General features: G+C 44.6%; 1 protein-coding gene and 1 long non-coding RNA gene across 5 annotated transcripts in view; both read right to left on the bottom strand.

The window, feature by feature from the left end:
* The window catches only part of LOC120994415 (zinc finger protein 420-like), a 289,066-nt gene that overhangs the window by 256,719 nt on the left and 12,403 nt on the right, over positions 1-19,944 (bottom strand). For 2 of the 4 annotated variants that reach the window (XM_040422960.1, XM_040422959.1), the window contains exons 5-6: positions 10,014-10,137; positions 9,796-9,893 (exon numbers count right to left, since the gene is read on the bottom strand). The exons of the other annotated variants lie outside the window; for them this stretch is intronic. In XM_040422960.1, the coding sequence (XP_040278894.1) occupies positions 9,796-9,893; positions 10,014-10,137 (222 nt within the window). The remainder of the gene's footprint in view (positions 1-9,795; positions 9,894-10,013; positions 10,138-19,944) is intronic. 4 annotated transcript variants of the gene reach the window in all.
* LOC120994433 lies at positions 10,245-12,493 on the bottom strand. Its single transcript, XR_005777412.1, has 4 exons — positions 12,410-12,493; positions 11,743-11,916; positions 10,501-10,638; positions 10,245-10,389 (listed from the first exon to the last, which is right to left on the bottom strand). It is a non-coding gene; the product is annotated as an uncharacterized LOC120994433 (long non-coding RNA).

The following is a 19,944-nucleotide window of genomic DNA, read 5'->3' as shown; positions in this document are numbered from 1 at the left end:
AACATCACAGCTTTTACAGTAAAGAAGCCTTTCATCAATGCTGAAGATTGATCCTTCTTTCCTCAAGCCAGAGAGCAGTCACTCGGCTTTTGTTGTGACCTCCCTGTTGAATCTGCTCTTTTGTATTTACTGTATATATTTGTATAATTTTATCATATTCCCATTTATATGCCTCCCACGACTAAATAAATGTCATTACTTTTCATATTTCCTCATATCTGAGGTTCTCCAGGCCTCTGTCATTTCTCCTGTTTGTACTTTTTTTAACCCTGCTGACCAAGACTGTTGTTCATATTCTAGATGAGGCTGCACTAATGTTTTGTAAAGCAGGGAGATTATGTCTGTAACTAGTGAGCCAGTGACTCTTTCAATATATACAAATGAAAACAGAAAAAGGGGAAGTTACTCCAATCCAAGGGGATCACGAAGAGTCCCAAAGAAAATGAAGGATAGGCGCCGACAGGAAGGGAATATTGAGGAGGAAAAAGGTATAGGTTATGGGTAGGCAGCTATAGCGGGTGTTTGACAACAGTCACCTGAAACAACGTACTAGAAAGACATACGGTGTCGGTCACAGTGGTGGCCGAGATCCATAGATAAGTGCAAATTGCTAAGCGCCACTCCCCAGATCCAGAAGGAACACAAAAAGAGTATACAATAATTAAATCAGAAGAACATATGTGATAACGGGGAAGATATCACCAGTGCAATGGTAGGAAATTAATGCCACAAATTCAGCAAATAGTCAAAAGTCCATAGGAAGCATAAGGCCATGCAGATAAAGGTCGTAAAAGTGGCAGAGACTGATGGCAGCAGAGACAAGCAAGCTTCTGATCAATCACTTTAATTCCAGGGTACCAAGGCTCAACGCGTTTTGGGGAACAATCCTCCCCTTCTTCAGGAGAAGATGCTAAAACAAACATGCATACATACAGGAAACAACATACCAGTTTAAATAAGGGGATGCAGACTATGATTTGATTCATGGCGCGCACATGGGCACCAAAACCGGAGGGGATAAGCCGGAAGTGTGGTGCGTGTCACCCTGGAACGCATCCGGCGCTGGGAGCGCCGCCGGAAGCGCATAAGCCAGGATATGCTTTCCAGGCTGGAACCTAACCAGTGTCAGGGCTGCTAACCGGATGTGTGATACGTGCCACCCTGGAACGCACAAGGGTGCACGGTTCGCCGCCTGAACGAAGTCCTCCAGCGATCATATAGGTATGCATTCCAGGCTGGAGTGCAACCAGGAGAATGCATGAGATAATAGAGAGGGTTATTGCAACAAATGTGCCATAGGTATAGTTATAAAAACTGAGTGGATTATAAGGCAACTATAACATGCACAAAGGGTGTAATATCTGATGATAAATGAGAAACACATATACATGTGTCTCTAATAGATAATATACAGACACTATAGTCCTAATAACAAATAAGATAATAATACTAAGACACTATAATATATATAATATGTCTAAAATTGGGAGAGTATGTCTAAAAATAGTAATGCGAGACAGGTATAGGTTCTGTCCATAATTCAGTTTAGGGTTGAAATAGATGTATAACCATCCATGCACATAAAAAAAACTCAGTAAATAGTGCATATATACAGTCCTGATCAAAAGTTTAAGACCACTTGAAAAATGGCAAAAAATCATATTTTACATTGTTGGATCTTAACAAGGTTCCAAGTAGAGCTTCAACATGCAACAAGAAGAAATGAGAGTGAGACAAAAGTGTGAGAGAGTGAGACATTTTTTGAGCATTCAATTAATTGAAAATAATGATTAAACTGAAACAGGCTGTTTTTCAGCTGATCCAAAGTTTAGGACCACATGCCTTTAAAAGGCCAAATCTGTGCAAAGATGTGGATTCATTGTCATTTTCTGTCAGGTAGTTACACGTTGTGATGGCAAAGGCAAAAAAACTCTCCCTTTTTGAACGTGGTCGGGTTGTTGAACTGCATAAGCAGGGTCTCTCACAGCGCGCCATCGCTGCTGAGGTGGGACGCAGTAAGACAGTAATTTGGAATTTCTTAAATGATCCTGAGGGTTATGGAACAAAAAAGTCAAGTGGAAGACCCAAAAAAACTTCATCCGCACTGAGCCGGAGGATCCAATTGGCTGTCTGTTAAGACACTGGACGATCCTCGACCCAAATTAAGGCCCTTACTAGTGCTGACTGCAGACCCATAACCATCAGACGGCATCTGAGACTGAAGGGCTTCAAAAACAAAAAACGTCTTCAAAGACCTCGTCTCCTTGAATGCCACAGAACTGCTCGTTTGGACTTTGCAAGAGAGCACCAAACATGGGACATTCAAAAGGTGGAAGAAAGTTTTATTCTCTGATGAGAATTTTTTTTACCTTGATGGTCCTGATAGTTTCCAACGTTATTATCACTGACAAGCAGATCCCACCTGAGATGTTTTCTACGTGCCACAGTGGAGGGGGCGCCATAATGGTCTGGGGTGCTTTTTCCTTCAGTGGAACAATGGAGCTTCAGGAAGTGCAGGGGCGTCAAACGGCCGCTGGCTATGTCCAGATGTTGCAGAGAGCATTCCTCATGACTGAGGGCCCTCGTCTGTGTGGTAACGACTGGGTTTTTCAACAGGACAACGCTACAGTACACAATGCCCGCAGGACAAGGGACTTCTTCCAGTAGAATAACATCACTCTTTTGGCCCATCCTGCGTGTTCCCCTGATCTAAATCCAATTGAGAACCTTTGGGGATGAATGGCAAGGGAAGTTTACAAAAATGGACAACAGTTCCAGACAGTAGATGGCCTTCGTGCGGCTGTCTTCACCACTTGGAGAAATGTTCCCACTCACCGCATGGAAACGCTTGCATCAAGCATGCCGAAACTAATTTTGGAAGTGATAAACAATAACGGCGGAGCTACTCATTACTGAGTTCATGTTTGGAAGTTGGATTTCTGTTTTGGGGAGTTTATTATTTTTTTTGGAGATGTGGTCCTAAACTTTTGATCAGCTGAAAAACAGCCTGTATCAGTTTATTCGTTTTCATTAAATTGAATGCTCAAAAAATGTTTTGTCTCACTCCCATTTCTTCTTGTTGCATGTTGAAGCTCTACTTGGAACCTTGTTAAGATCCAGCCATGCTAAATAGGATTTTTTGCCATTTTTCAAGTGGTCTTAAACTTTTGATCACTACTGTATGTGTATATAAACACACACATACACACAAGTATTCTAGCATCCGTAGATGTCTATATAGTGGCATTAAATGTAGTATTAAAAACATATTAATATATATATATGAGAAAGTAATGATAAAATTTTGAAAAATTATAAAATAATAATCAAATAAAATAGTACATGAGTATAAAATAGACATGTATGGTACAACGTAAAAAACTCATGTGTAGCCTATGGGTGCACTCATGCTACCTTAGTACATATAAAAAGGTAATCAGTCAAAGTACGTGTAGGGACTTGGAAAAAACACTAGTGACCTCCAATTATATATGTAGATGATATAACAGGGATACTACATGTCTGTGTATGTGATCTACTCAATCCCACGTGCCCATTAACCTCAATAGGTCTAATAATTGACATACTCAAGTGACTTATTAAGTCCGAACGGAGTCAAAGTGTTGAGTTTATAAATCCAATGCATCTCCTTGCGGCACAATGTTTGATAGGAATAGGGGACCCATTCAAGTGGGGTTAACATTAGTGTAGTAGGGTCCCCATCATGATGTTGAGAGAAATGACGGGACACACTATGGGTATTAACTTTACGCATTATATTAGACCTGTGCTCATTCATGCGGTCACGCAAAGTTTGCGTAGTACGACCCACATAATAGATAATACAAGAGCACTGTAATAGGTAAATTACGTTTGATGTGCCACAATTCATGTTGTGTCGCAAGGGAATGCTGTTTACCATGGTAGTCAATGTCACTTCCTTTTTATTATTTGAGATCATAGTGCAACACATGCACCTATTTTTCCCACACTTGTACGACCCTACTTTAGACTAATTTGTGTTTTTAGGCAGAGGCAGTTATCTGTCAGATATTCCCTTCCCTTTTGGACAGGATGGTGCAAGAATATCTTTAAGGGTTTTAGCCCTACGAAATATAAGATGGGGGGGCTATAGGGATACTCATGCCCATGATGGGATCCTCCGGTTTTGGCGCCCATGTGCGCGCCATGAATCTAATCATAGTCGGCATCCCCTTATTTAAACTGGTATGTTTCCTGTATGTATGCATGTTTATTTTAGCATCTGCTCCTGAAGGGGAGGATTGTTCCCCGAAACGCGTTGAGCCTTGGTTCCCAGGAATTAAAGTGATTGATCAGAAGCTTGCTTGTCTCTGCTGCCATCAGTCTCTGCCACTCTACATGAAACCCTGGCCGGGGGGGGTTTAAATTCACAGGTGTTATGAGTTTATCCTGGTGACTACCCCCTAGTGAAGGGAGTGCTTATTATATTTTATGGCTTTTTTATGGCGATTTTATGTCTTTTACGACCTTTATCTGCATGGCCTTATGCTTCCTAAGCACTTTTGACTATTTGCTGAATTTGTGGCATTAATTTCCTACCATTGCACTGGTGATATTTTATCCGTTATCACATACGTTCTTCTGATTCAATTATTGTATACTCTTTTTGTGTTTGTCAGTTCCTTCTGGTTCTGGGGAGTGGCGCTTAGCAATTTGCACTTATCTATGGATCTCGGCCACCCCTGGGACCGAAACCGTATGTCTTTCTAGTACGTTCTTTCAATATATGACAGTTAGAGATGATCGAATTTTTTAAAAATTCCAGTCGCCAAATTCTTGGGGAAAAATTCGGTTTGATCCAAAATTATTCTTGGCGAATTACGTTAAAATACGGCTATTTCCTGGCTACAGAGACCCTGTACAGTGGTGTAGAACACTATGCCTTGCAGTAACATGCATAGGGAGTCTGCTGTGGTAGTGAAATAATACTGTGAGTCAGTATGACATGCAGATGACAGGCGTCGCTCTTAGAATCACTGCACACTTCACTTATTTGGGCAGTCACGTGGCCAAAACTGACCAAATTACTCAACTATGAACTCAGCCTTACAGGTCGATGTTAGCGCCAAGAAGAAGAACAGTCCTTTTACACTGTCGTCAGCTGATTCCACATAGATGTTTACAGAATGTGTTCTATTAAATGCTTATACAAGTAGAGCCCCACCCAACAGAGTGGAGAGAGTGTCAGCAGTAAGTTTGTGTTGACGTCACTGATTATTTTGCCCTTTCTCTGATCTGTCAGAACAATAACCCACAAAAAACAATTCTTGTCTGTGGAGCAAACGTGGTGCAGAACAGCGTGACACCGCCATGCCCTGCACATGTGGTATGCTGGTGGGGCACTGTTAATTGTCCCTGCAGTGGAGGCTGAGGACATGATGGAGGATGAGGAGACAGAGGCGGACATTGTCGCTGGACCAATGGCGTGAGAACGTGGAGGCGGAAGCGGCGTCACCTGGCCAAGTTGCTGGTGCGGTTGTGTAGGAACCACATTCACCCAGGAGGGCCATAAAGGACATGTATTGTCCCTGACCATAGTTACAGCTCCACACGTCGGCGCTGCTGTGCACTTTGGTAGACACCGACAGGCTCAAGGACTGGCCCACCTTCTGTTCTACATATTTGTGCAGGGCTGATACTGCCTTTTTGTCAAAGAAATGACGGCTTGGGACTCTCCACCTCGGCTTGGCACAAGCCATCAGTTTTCTGAAAGATGCAGAGTCCACCACTTGAAAAAGGAAGAAACTGCAGCACCAGCAACTTGGCCAGGAGCACGTTCAGCTTCTGCACCGTTGGATGAGTGCACGCATACTGTTGTCTCTTGGCAATCGCTTTGGTGATCGAATGCTGACAGAATGAGTGACGAGGAGGAGGAGCAGGAGCATTAGGACCAGCAGATGATGGAAAAGACAGACAGCTCCCTTCGGCTGAGGTGGTGGAGCCTTGACTGCCTGAAATTGGCTGCATGCCAATGGGTGATGCAGCAGTTGCTGCGGCTTGCTGGACCACCACATCGGGGCCACGGTTCTCCCAGGCCACTTTATGGTGACTCTGCATATGTTGACGCAGGGCCGTGGTGCCAACATTGAGACCCTGACCACGCTTCACCTTCTGCCCACAAATTCTAAACATGGCCATGTTCACCTACTCCGATGGCTTAACAAAAAACTGCCACACCGTCGTGTAGGTGATTTTACCCCCAACACTACGCCCTACTTCTGATGTTTCAGTCTCCGCTGCTTCCTGCCGCCCCCCTCCTTGGATCTTCGGTGTCGGTTGGGAACAGGTTTGAAGTATTGAATATATGTTGCTTCGTGTCCTCCTCTTCCTCCATGTTTGACCCCTCCTCCCCCATGCCCTGTGTAATCGTTTTCTTGATCTCCCCACTTTGTTTTTTCATTTATAGGGAATATGGCACAGAAGGTAAAACATTTTCAACTTTATAAAGTGTTGCTTAAAACACGATTTAATAATACACGTTCTCCAGGACAAAAGGCTTGGCAAATTGATTGTCTGGAAATTTCCTTTGAAGATTGTGATAATATATTGGCAAATTTAAGTTTAGTTTCTTATAATTTTAATCACGCTTTGGTTCAATTTAATATTTTAAATTTAATTTAACAGATTTAAGAATGGGGACAATTTGATCTGATAATTGGCGGCAGTCCCTGTAATGACTTATCTGTGGTTAACCCGCACCAGAAAGGCCTTTATGGGGGCCGTGGACCACTGTTTTTTTACTTTCCACGATAACTCAATAAAGTGTTGCCTAAGACAGGAGAAAATAGGCCATTCTTCTGGTTATTAGAGAACATGGTTGTGATGGAGAAAGCATTCCAAAAAACAATTTCTCTCCACCTGGAGATGAATCCTGTCAAGATTGATGCAAGTGCGGTATCGACTGCTCATCGAGCCAGATACTTCTGGGGGAACCTGCCTGGCATGAACAGGCCTCTAGTAGCTACAGACAATGAGAAGACAAAGCTCCAAGATTGCTTGGAGTCCAGAAGAGTCGTGAAGTTCATCAAGATTCAAACCATAAATTCCAGCCCCTGGTCTCTTCATCAGGGAAACAATCACGAGTTCCCAGTCATCATAGATGGGAAGGAGGACATCATGTGGTGCACAAAGATGGAGAGGTTCTTTAGATTCCCCCCGCACTATACGGTCGTCTCAGAAATGAACAGCTGATCCCGACAGAAGCTCCTGGGAAGGTCATTGTCATTCGCCCCGCTGAAGGATTATTTTGAAAGTGTGCAGAAGCCACACGGGGCCCCCATGCTGCAGATTTATCATGGAGACACCGGATTTTATAATATTACATTTTTTTATAAAGGAAAAAAATGAAGCCCCTTCGTCACCTGGCTCCTAAATGCTATCAGCTACATCCTCATCATTGAGTACTGTCTGCACGTCACTGATGTCCTCCTCAACCATCTCTGGCTCAGGAGCCTGACCGCTCGTAACACCAGCTCCCACGCCACTCTCCTCATCACTACTTGCCCGCCTAGTGGAGGAAGTGGCGGATGTCTCCTCCTCATCTTGGCTGGCCAGTAGCTGCTTACTGTCCTCTAGTAGCTCGTCCTCGCTGTATAGTGGAGCTGAGCCGACAGCATACAATACTTCTCTGGCTTTGGGAACAGAAAAGGACAGAGGCAGGTTGAGGACAAGTGAGGGCACAACTAAGGGGGGGTCTGCGACGAAGTCGAAGATCGAGTGAACTACTCAAGAACCGCTGGGTTACTGGTCACGACACAACCGCTAGCTGACACTGGGAGCTCAGGCCTCTCGAAGGGATCCCTGCTGCCATGACCCCTTACTCTGCTGCGACCTCTGCCTGCACCATAAAAATTTAATCCTCTGCCCCTCCCCTGTGCAGGGCCTGTCACTTCTCTGTCTGACATACTGTTAGATCAAATAAATAAATAGGAAATTAAAACACCCCAAAAAAGTCAGTAATTTTCTCACTTCACCACACAGCGGCTAATAAGCCCTTTTTTTCCACTAATACACGCCACAAAAGGCTTTAGAACATATAACTGCACAGCTGAGCGGCAAATATATTTTTATTTTTTCGGCTAATACACGCCACAAAAGGCTTTTCAACAGATAACTTCACCGCCAAGCGGCAAATATATTTTACTTTTGCCACTAATACATGACAAAAAGGGCTGTCATTTTTGCACTTCACCACACAACGGCTAACAAGCCTTTTTTTCCCACTAATACAAGCCAAAAAATGCTTTAGAACATATAACTGCACCGCACAAGGGCAAATAAGACGTAGAAATATTTCCTTGTAATAAACCCTGTTATCACACAGCACTTGCACCCCAATAACAAGAACGGTTTGCTGGAATTACAGAGCTGTATAATGGCAATTTGGATCCCCAGTCAGTGCAGCAAGGTGTAATAGGATCGTTCCTATTACCCAGGCTGTAAACTCCCCTACTGAACCCTCTTCAACATAAATGCTGTGAAATGATTCCTCCCTATCCTTTCCCTACACCTTGAATAATCTTTCCCTACCCTTGTCAATCGTTTTTTTTAGTACAATGGCTTTTTTTTTTATCACTGTCCCTAGCGCCTGCTGATGTCTCTCCCTGCACTAAGTACATTGGTAAATGGCAGAATCTAAGATGGCTGCCACTATTTATAGGACTGTGACATCACAGGGCTGGCTGCTGATTGGCTGCATGCATGGCATTATGGGTGATCCCTCGTCCCCAGAGTTCTCTGCTCCATGTCCTAACACGTGCAGCAGCTATTTTAGGAAAAAATGTGATTCGTTACCACGAAGCGTGAGGAAATTCGGCTTCAGTGCAAATAACATTTTTCCTAAAATTCCGATCGAATTCCACTTCGTCAACTTTGATTCGCTCATCTCTAATGACTATATTCTGTTAGGGTTAGAAGCAGCTGATTGGCATTGTGCTGTTATTGAGTCCATGACTGCAGGACTTTACATCTATCCACACTAATGCCTCATTCACACGTCAGTGTTCGGTCAGTGATTTCCAGCAAAACCAGGTGCGGCTCTAAACACAGAACAGGTGCAGATCTTTCCCTTAGGCCTCTTGCACACAAACGTGTGCGCCCCATGGTCGTGCTGCGGCCCACAAAATGCAATCCGCAATGCATGAACACCATCCATGGGGCAGCCGCAGTGGATCGCGGACCCATTCACTTTAATGTGTCCGCGATCCGGCCGTTCCGCAAAAAGATAGGACATGTTCTATCTTTTTGTGGAATGGAAGTACGTGACGAAACCCCACAGAAGCACTCCGTAGTGCTTCCGTAGGGTTACGTTCCGCATCATTCCGCATCTCCAGATTTGCGGACCCATTCAAGTGAATAGGTCTGCATCCGTGCTGCGGAATGCCCACGGAACGGCACCCGTGTATTGCGGATCCGCAAATGCGGTCCGCAATACGGCAACGGGGCGCACACGTTTGTGTGCAAGAGGCCTTATACCTTATATCTGTGGAGGCTCCAATACTGGATTTGGCTCACAATTACTGATGGAAATCACTGACCAAAACACTGACGTGTGAATAAGGCATACATCTTAGTTGCTAAGGGCATGTAGAAATGGGTGGAAATTTAACAAAATCTTTTATGAAACCAGAAACCATTAGTAGCCATTACCTACAACAGACAATAAGATCTTATTGAACATATACTGCCCTGCTGGAGAAGTCAAGTAGAAAAAAGTCATTACATCAGCTTAAAGTAGATTTGCAGAAATCTCACCTGATGATCGAGTGGGACATTTTGCTTTTCCTCAGGACAATACTGGGAATATAGAGGACTGGGACATCTCTCTGGTGGATTTCCCCTACTGGACTCATCTATAGAAAATAAACCCAATGACTGAATACACTGTCTATATGTGATGATCAGAAGATGGGTGAAATCTAGGTGATCCTCAAACATTTTTTCCTCTATAATGAAGGAAGATCTCCTCTTACCTAGTGATGTGAGGCGCTGGTGATCCTCCATCATGATGTCCTTGTACAGATCCTTGTGGCCTTCTAAATACTCCCACTCCTCCATGGAGAAATAGACAGTGACATCCTGACACCTTATAGGAACCTGACACACACAATCATACAGTCATCCTCCAGACATCTCCTTGGCGTTATTGTAGAATGTCCCAGCATTCCCATCAGCGCTCACCTCTCCGGTCAGCAGCTCGGTGATCCTGGTGGTAAGTTCTAGGATCTTCTGCTCATGTATCAATGAATGAGGTGGAGGCTCGGTGATGGCTCCCGGGGTCCCGCTCCATTCTCCTGACACATGGGGTGTCACACACTCACCAGACGACTTCTTCACTACTGTGTAATCCTGTGTATGGGGAGACACCGATCACTACATGTAATCTAAGAGTCCTTCACCTTTCCAATCATTACCTGTATTATTAATAGAGAAAAGAGTGATGTCATGTGAGACTCTCACCTCTCCAGTTATCAGGTAGATGATCTCTAGAGTGAGGTCTAATATCCTCGCAGCCATGTGGTCTCTGTCCTGGTCTATCCTTGGTGGTTCGGTGGAAAGCAGCATCATGTTCTAAAGAAAACTTTATCTGTTACCGTCCTGTAAATAAGGAACAAGGAGGATTTAGTGGTAGCTCACATTTGGAGGAACATCTTACATGAAGCATAGTATCTCACTAAATGGGAATTATTAAAGGGAACCTGTCACCATGAAAATGCAGTTTAATCTGCAGGAAGCATGTTATAGAGCAGAAGGAACTGAGCAGATTGATTTATATTTCTTTTGGAAAAGATTCTGAAAAACTTGTAATTTATACATTAAAATTCCTGCTCTTTCTGTGTTCTGAAGTCCAGGAGGCGGTCCTATCAGTGATTGACCACTATCTCTGTATACCCTGTAATAGAGGGAAAGCTGTCAATCTCTGATAGGACCGCCTCCTGGACTTCAGAACACAGAGCAGAAATTTAAAATTAACAAATTATAAAAGTTATATCAAATTTATCTCCATAAAACTATATAATCAATCTGCTCAGCTCCTCTCTCATGGTGACAGGTTCCCTTTAGCCCCTTCCTGACATGGCAATTATCTTTTTTTGCTGTTCCCCTCCTTCCTGGAGCCATAACTTTTTTTTTTTCTGTTCACAGTCATAAGATTGCAAATTGAATAGAGTAATGAAATTTTATTCATTACCCTACACATAGATCAATATATTACAATTCGGTCCTGGCACCTGCAGGCCTAAATTATTATATACAAGTAATGAGCCTAGAAACCTAGTACAGGCTCTGGCTCATTACTTATATGGCATGCCTTCCCCGATCCCTGCCCAGGGGAAGCATTCCTGCCCAGCAAACGAGCGCTTCTGGATTTTCGTCCTCTCAGATGTCGTGGTCACATCGGACCATGACATCTGATGGATTAAATGTCCACGATCGGCATTACCACCGAATGAGGACATTAGCCCCAAGTGTCTGATGTGTGAAACAGCAAGCACCCGGTTGCTACGGCACTCGCTCCACTCGCTATTACGGCGGATGTCAGGAAGGGTTTTAAGGACTACTGATAGCATACAAAGGAATATGAACAAAAAATAATCCAGCACTCAGAGACAGAATGGCGTTAAGACGCCATGAAGTATGGTTGTAAAATTATTATAAGGGGTTAGTAAGTACTAGGAGGTAGTAGACAGCACATCGACTTACCTCCTTCCTGGATCACTTATCACCCTCAGGGTCAATTGTCCTTATTATTCATATTGATTCTCCCACCGATAGGTCCTCAGTGCTCCGCCACCAGTCCTCCAAACATCTATTTACTGAATATATAGGTTTATAATAAAAGTCCTTGTAATATGTTTCAGGGATAAGAGCTCCTGACTTCATCAGACATAAAAGAGAACATACAAACAGTATAAACTTATTATCACATTTCATGCCAGCTCACTAGAAGTGACAGAAAGAGGAAGAGACATCACACTAAGAGCTCATGCACACTAACGTATATTCTTTCCGTGTCCGTTCGTTTTTTTTTGCAGACCGTATATGGAACCATTCATTTCAATAGGTCAGCAAAAGTTAGTTACTCCATGTGCATTCCGTTTCCATATGTCCGTATTTCCGTTCGGCAATAAAATGGAACATGTCCTATTATTGTCCGCATTACGGACAATGATAGTACTGTTCTATCAGGGGACAGCTGTTCCGTTCCACAAAATACGGAATGCATACGGACGTCATCCGTATTTTTTGCGGACCTGCAAAATACATACGGTCAAGTGCTTGAGCCCTAATCCTGCACATCAGGTCAATGTTAATTCTACCTACCAAATTAAATGATTAAACAGTACTTAGAGTATCCTGGAATAATTACCTAATGGGAACACAGTCTTTATCCAAATTAGGTCCTATGGAAGGAGCTGTCTACAAGAAGTGTCTTGTGTATTCCACAGACAGGAAGTACAATGTGTTCCAAATACAGGAAGTACAATGTGTTCCAAATACAGGAAGTATTGTGTGTTCCAAATACAGGAAGTACTATGTGTTCCAAATACAGGAAGTATTATGTGTTCCAAATACAGGAAGTATTATGTGTTCCAAATACAGGAAGTATTATGTGTTCCAAATACAGGAAGTACCATGTGTTCCAAATACAGGAAGTACCATGTGTTCCACAGACAGGAAGTACCATGTGTTCCAGATACAGGAAGTACTATGTGTTCCAAATACAGGAAGTACTATGTGTTCCACAGACAGGAAGTACCTTGTGTTCCAAATAGAGGAAGTACCATGTGTTCCAAATACAGGAAGTTTGTGTTTCACAGACAGGAAGTACCATGTGTTCCAGATACAGGAAGTACCATGTGTTCCAGATACAGGAAGTACCATGTGTTCCAAATACAGGAAATTTGTGTTCCACAAACATTAAGTCCCTTGTGCCTCATAAAAAAGTAAAAGTTAATTGCTTGATTCAAATGATGAAAAGGATGAAGTCCCTTATCTCTTTGAAGCATTATACATTTACATTAATTGGTGAGAAAACTGATTATTAAGAGGCTAATTGCTTTAAAAATTGGGAAAGACTTTTAATCAGGTCCCTGTTGTCACCAATGTCATCACAAGTGATTTTCCATATGTCGAATTGCAGAATGTGGTCAATCTCATCAAAGAAGATCCAACAGTGACAGAGTTAAAACCGGATTTTACCTTTTATCCCCTTGAGCACAAAGGACCTTACATAAAATCTTTGTATAATAACTTGCCTAAAGGGGTTTTATGTTTTGCATCAACTTCCTTTAAAAATTAATATATAATAGTCGCTGTCATTCAGAAATGTACTTCTTTTCCCTTTATTCCTACCGTTCTCTGTCTCCCGTTCTGTGCTGTGGTCACATGACCATGTCCATGCAGCATTTTCTTATTTTCTATGATGTGATGTCCATGGGCGGCGCAGTGATAGAGGAGTGTCTATGTAACTGGAGGAGGGAGCTATAAAGTAGCTGGCGTTGTTAGGGGTTGTGCTGCAGATGTGACAGAGAAAGGGGCAGAGCATCATGGGATTGGTTGGACACAGCAACAATAAGTGCTACATACATAATGGAAACAAACCAGAGTGATTTGTTTACATGGTCAACAGGAGTCACAAGACTCCAAAGTGAGAAAGAAAAGGGAAGGGGAAGATGTACATGAGGTAAGCAACTACATGAGCACATCTGTCAAAAACCATAGTATCACGGTCGGCGTGACTATCACATACGTGACACAGAGGGAGGGAACAAGGAAGGCCCTGACCAAGTGAGAGGGAAGGTGGTGACCCCTGACTCACCTAGCGGCTGGCACCTGGCTGCCCTGACGTCCCTAGACGGGTTCCTCACCCGTACGCCGATCACGTGCCTAAAGCCCTGGCTTTCCCTAAGCTGAGCCCTAGATAGTGAACAGGGCGGTGGGAACACTAGTCCGCACCACTAGCTCTAAAGGAAAACACCAAGGGAAGGACAGACAATACAAACTCAACATATAATCCAGGTGGGCGACAACAGGAGACAACAAGAAGCCCAACAGGGATCCGGAGGGAAGCACTCTGGAACGACAACCAGGATTCACAACTCCAGTGGGTCAGTATAGATGTCCAGGCAGGAAGCTCTATAACTGGCAACTAGAGAAGTGTGAGGGGAGAATATAAGGAGGTTGGGAGTGGCAGACAAGAAACAGCTGAGGAGGAGAAGCTACGGATCCCTGATTGAGACAAAAAGGATAGCAAGGCAAACACAGAAAACAATCACTAAGAAACAACGTGATCTTTAGATATAGAGCGCGCAGCCACCCGCTGCGACCTCCTGACCCCGGGTATAACGGAGTCAGACGTGGCTCTAGATACCCTCGTGACACATAGCAATGCAGCGTCCCACTGCAGAGCGGCGGTACACTGCAAATCATCTGGATGAACAGCAATACTAGCTTCATTCTCTGGACGTTAGAAGAGCTGCTCTATGGTATCTGGATAAAGTCACTGGGTTCGGAAATTCGGAAGCCTTGTTTTTTTAGTTCCAGGGCCAGAATAAATCCACCAAGTAAAATCTGGCAAAATGGATTCCTAATGCCATCTCCAAGTGTTATCAGATGGAAGGTTTGTAATGTCCTCTTCAGATCAAGGCTCATTCCAAAGATCTACTTCCATGTCTTGGGCAGAGTTTTCCCATATCTCCCCAGAGCAAATTTGTAATGTGGCTAAAAGGTCAAAGCTGGACATGTTTATTAGGACTTACCAGGTAGACATTAGCACCGCAAGAGGTTCGGCCTTTGGCAAAGAAGTGCTTACAGTAGCTTATCAGTTCATTTCTGTGCTTTTGTAGGATATCCAGCTAAATAAAAATTTGCTTACTAAAATTTATGTTTCCTGTAGTCCAAAGGCTTATCTTCCCCCACCCCTAATAAAATTATATTTCTGTATTAAAAAAATAATATAATGGTCATTGTCCCCTGGGGGTTTTGTAGGGTGTCTAACTGCTAATTTGCTAATTAACCTGTTATCTTGTGTCTAATAGGGGGCTAAATAAACTTAAAGAGGACCTTTCATCGGTCCAAACATTGTAAGATAACTATCAGGCTGTGTAGAGCTGCAGCCCGGGAACTCACTGCACTTACTATTATTCTGGGGCGCCGCTATGTCTTCCGGTATTTTCGATGAATTGGTTATACTGGGAGGATTCTGCCCTGTTTCTCCATGGGCGTTCCTTCTCCCTGGCTGTAGCGCTATCCAATCGCAGCGCAGAGCTCACAGCCTGGGAGGAAAAAAAAACTCCCAGGCTGTAGTTTAGCAAAATTTCATTTCATCTCAATGATTTTTCCAAGATCCCCAACTTTTTTTATGTTCATTTTCCTTTGACATAAACTTTGAGGGGTTGTTTATTTGCAGGAAGAGATGTAATTTTCATTTGTACTATTTTGGGAGACATGGTAGTTTACGTGTCAACGAGGTTCCTGGCCTCGGTGTCCCGTTCCCGTTCCTTGGTCCTCACTGATGTCATTGAAGGTCTCTTCCTCCACCCAGCCACGTACAACACCAAGGGTCCCCGAAAGGTGACAACAAGCCCCCTGGGACGCCTGCTGTGGTTGGTCTTCCACCTCCTCAAAGCCACCTTCCTCCTCTGACTCCTCTTCTTCAGACTCCTCTCTCTGCGTTGCCTCTCTCTGCGTTATTATAAGGTGTGTTATGTTGTTCTGTTCTTATCAGTCTAATCCCTGTTACGTCCCCTATCAGGGGACGTGTATATGGCATCGATTTTAGGAACCGGGAGATGGAAAAAGATGCTTGGTCGGTGCTCCTACTTCGAATTTGGGGCACTGGGCGTGCAATCTAATGTGCCACCAGATAGGAGTGGTGTGTTAAGTAGTTCTATTCTTATCAGTTTAATCCCTGTTACGTCCCCTATCAGGGGACGTGTATGGAATAGATTTTAGACAACCGCAATAGTTGACACACTCATGACATAAATTTTATACCTCTATGCGTCAATCTTGGTGTAGTTATGATGCAGGCGATGGGGGTTTTACAAAACCTATGGTCGTGCTGAGGTAGTTCAGTGACAGTTAAGTGACCCAGAAAACAATGATTCTGCAGTGTGGGCCCATTGTTGGCCTAGTAGGCTTTAATGATCACCTTAGATGATCACAAAGAAAATTAATGTTTTTTCTATGCAAAATTATCCAGCCGATCGCTTTTGGTCTGTTCACAATGAAGCAACGACCTTATCATCTGGGGTGTGCCAACATTGCCATTTCCAACACACTCATAGAGGTGGTCGCTTCATTGTGATACGCAAGCCCCTTCACCACGACAAGGTAAGGATCACAAAGGGGAATTGACACATGTATGTGCCTTTTTTTTTTTTTGTTTTTTGAAGCCACAGTGCAGCACCAGAGGCCAGAAAAATTAGGCATGTACACATGCCTGAAAAATCAGGTATTGTTGCAGCCACTGCTGTAGCAGCGGCCAGAAAAATTTATGTTTGTTTCCCAGGCAGAAAGTGCCCTAAAACATTGCGGCTTGAACCCTAGTTGGTGGCGGATAAGTCACGCAAGTCACCTGGCATTCAGAGATAAAATACAGCAGCGTGTGGACCATTTTTAGCCCACGGCAGCTCATCTCATCAGGCCTTTTTTAGTCGAATGTATCGCCCACTGTCAGTCCCTTCGGGATCCATCCCTCATTCATCTTAATAAAGGTGAGGTAATCTAGACTTTTTTGACCTAGGCGATTTCTCTTCTCAGTGACAATGCCTCCTGCTGCACTGAAGGTCCTTTCTGACAGGACACTTGAAGCGGGGCAGGCCAGAAGTTCTATCGCAAATTGGGATAGCTCAGGCCACAGGTCAAGCCTGCACACCCAGTAGTCAAGGGGTTCATCGCTCCTCAGAGTGTCGATATCTGCAGTTAAGGCGAGGTAGTCTGCTACCTGTCGGTCGAGTCATTCTCTGAGGGTGGACCCCGAAGGTCTGTGGCGATGCGTAGGACTTAAAAAGCTCCGCATGTCCTCCATCAACAACATATCTGTAAAGCGTCCTGTCCTTGCCTGCGTGGTCGTAGGAGGAGGAGGATTACTTTCACCTCTTCCCCTGTTAGATTCCCGTTGTGCTGTGACATCACCCTTATACGCTGTGTAAAGCATACTTTTTAATTTATTTTGGAACTGCTGCATCCTTTCCGACTTGCGGTAATTCGGTAACATTTCAGGCACTTTCTGCTTATACCGGGGGTCTAGTAGCGTGGACACCCAGTACAGGTCGTTCTCCTTCAGTCTTTTTATACGAGGGTCCCTCAACAGGCACGACAGCATTAAAGACCTCATTTGCACAAGGTTGGATTGCGAGCTACTCATGTCCCGTTCCTCGTCCTCAGTGATCTAACGAAAGGTCTGTTCTTCCCCCCAGCCACGTACAACACCACGGGTACCAGATAGGTGACAACGAGCACCCTGGGATTCCTGTTGTGGTTGGTCTTCCTCCTCAAAGCCACATTCCTCCTCTGACTCCTCTTCCTCACAATCCTCTTCCAGCGTTGCCGCAGGTCCAGCAAGCGATGCTGATAAGGCTGTTTCTAGTGGTGATGGTGACCACAACTCTTCCTCTTCCTCTTCACGCTCATCTACGGCCTGATCTAGCACTCTTCGCAGGGCACGCTCCAGGAGGAAAACAAATGGTATGATGTCGCTGATGGTGCCTTCGGTGCGACTGACTAGGTTTGTCACCTCCTCAAAAGGATGCATGAGCCTACAGGCATTGCGCATGAGCGTCCAGTAATGTGGCAAAAAAATTCCCAGCTCCGCAGAGGCTGTCCTAGCACCCCGGTCATACAAATACTCGTTAACGTCTTTTTATTTTTGGAGCAGGCGGTCGAACATTAGGAGTGTTAAATTCCAACGTGTCGGGCTGTCGCAAATCAAGCGCCTCACTGGCATGTTGTTTCACCGCTGGATATCTGAAAAGAATATATCTGCCCTGACCGTGCTTTGCAGACCAGGTATCAGTGGTCAGATGGACCCTTGCCCCAACACTGTGTGCCAGACATGCCATTACTTCCTTTTGCACAATCGAGTACAGGTTGGGGATTGCCTTTTGTGCAAAGAGGAGGATGGCGGCTTTGAGTTTGTGTGCTGCTTGTACTCATGTGTTGATCCCATAGGCGTTTGTGATGTGCGATCATGTGCCTTCGCAAAGCAGTTGTACCTAGGTGGGTGTTGGATTTTCCACGACTCAGTTTCTTTTGGCACAGGTTGCAAATGGCATCGCTGTTGTCAGAGGCAGACACACAAAAAAAGCCACACTGCTGAGCTCTGCAATGACGGCATTCTGGTGGTGGCAACAGCATGCGTTGATTGGCGTGCTGTCTGGCTGACCCCGGGTGCCGATGCATGTTGTCTGACTGTGCCACTAGCTCCTTGCGACGACCTCCCCCTGCTTCCAAGTCGTCTCCTCCTCCTCTCTGTCTCCCCATCTGAACTTTCCCTTTGTTCTTCTTCTCTTCTAGCGGGCACCCACGTGACATCCACGGACACATCGTCATCATCAACCGCTTCACTTGTATCTGACAACTCAGCAAAGGAAGCAGCAGCGGGTACAACATCATCATCATCATCACACCGTACGTCCATGTGTGTAATGCTGCCTGACTGAGACATATCCCTGTTATCTACATCCTCTGGCAATAATGGTTGCGCATCACTCATTTCTTCCAACTGATGTGTAAATAACTCCTCTGACAGATCAAGTGAAGCGGCTGTGGTGCTAGTGTTGGTGGCGGCAGGCGGGCGAGTGGTAACTTGAGAGGTGCCCGAAGCTAAGCTGGAGGAGGATGTGCGTCAAGGTTCCGAGCGGAAGCTAAAGAAAATTGGGTGTCCTGGGTGTTAGCCAGTCAGAACTTTTCGAGTTCAGGGTACGTGGCCTCTGAACAATGGGCATTATTCTAGGGCCAAAGGGAATCACAGCACCACGACCACGACGGCCCCTGCGGGGTGGCCTGCCTCTGCCTGTCCTTTTTTTTTAGATTAGTTAAGTTGTACTATGCGTGCAAGCTACTGTGACACCAGATATGAGTGGCACTGTGCACTGGCAGAAGTTGGCAGAGTAAACGCTGTAGGCCTGACACACACGCTTGCAGACAACTAACTGCTATTCAATCTATTAAAGTCAAAATTGTATTTTTTTTTTAAATGTACACTACTGTTACACCAGATATGAGTTGCACTGGTGTGACACTGTGCCCTGGCAGGCCCTGAAACGCACACGTGTGAAGGAAACTGACTGATATCATATTACAGTCAAAAATTTATATATTTTTTTTAAATGCAAGCTATTGTGACACCAGATATGAGTGGTGGCACTAGGCAAGTGGGCACAGTATACGCTGTGAGCCTGACACACACGCTGGCAGGCAGGCAACTCTAATTAGATTACACAGGGAAAAAAAAAGCAGACTGATGTTCTAGCCCTAAAAAGGGGTGCTGTCCTTACAGCAGAGATCAGATGAGTCCAGGAGGTGGGAGGGTCTGGGAGGGAGGGTCTGCTGCTGATTGGCTGGAATGTGTCTGCTGACTGTGAGGTACAGGGTCAAAGTTTACTCAATGATGACGAATAGGGGCCGGACTGAACATCGCATATGTTCGCCCGCCGCGGCGAACACGAACAAGCTATGTTCGCCGGGAACTATTCGCCGGTGAACTATTCGGGACATCTCTACCCAGCAAGTATTGTTTGATCTCCCCGATGCTCAAGAGACTGACTTGTGAGATCCTGGCGAGACTCGGGGTGAATGTGTTGGTCTGGGCCTAGAGGGTGCATCAGTGGGAATTTAACCCGGCTGAACCCGCCAGACCCCAATATTATGATCTGCTGCACCGATTGCAAAAATGGC

This window comes from Bufo bufo, chromosome 3, assembly GCF_905171765.1.
Source record: "Bufo bufo chromosome 3, aBufBuf1.1, whole genome shotgun sequence".
NCBI lineage: Eukaryota > Metazoa > Chordata > Amphibia > Anura > Bufonidae > Bufo > Bufo bufo.
This window is presented reverse-complemented; position numbering and strand designations above follow the sequence as displayed.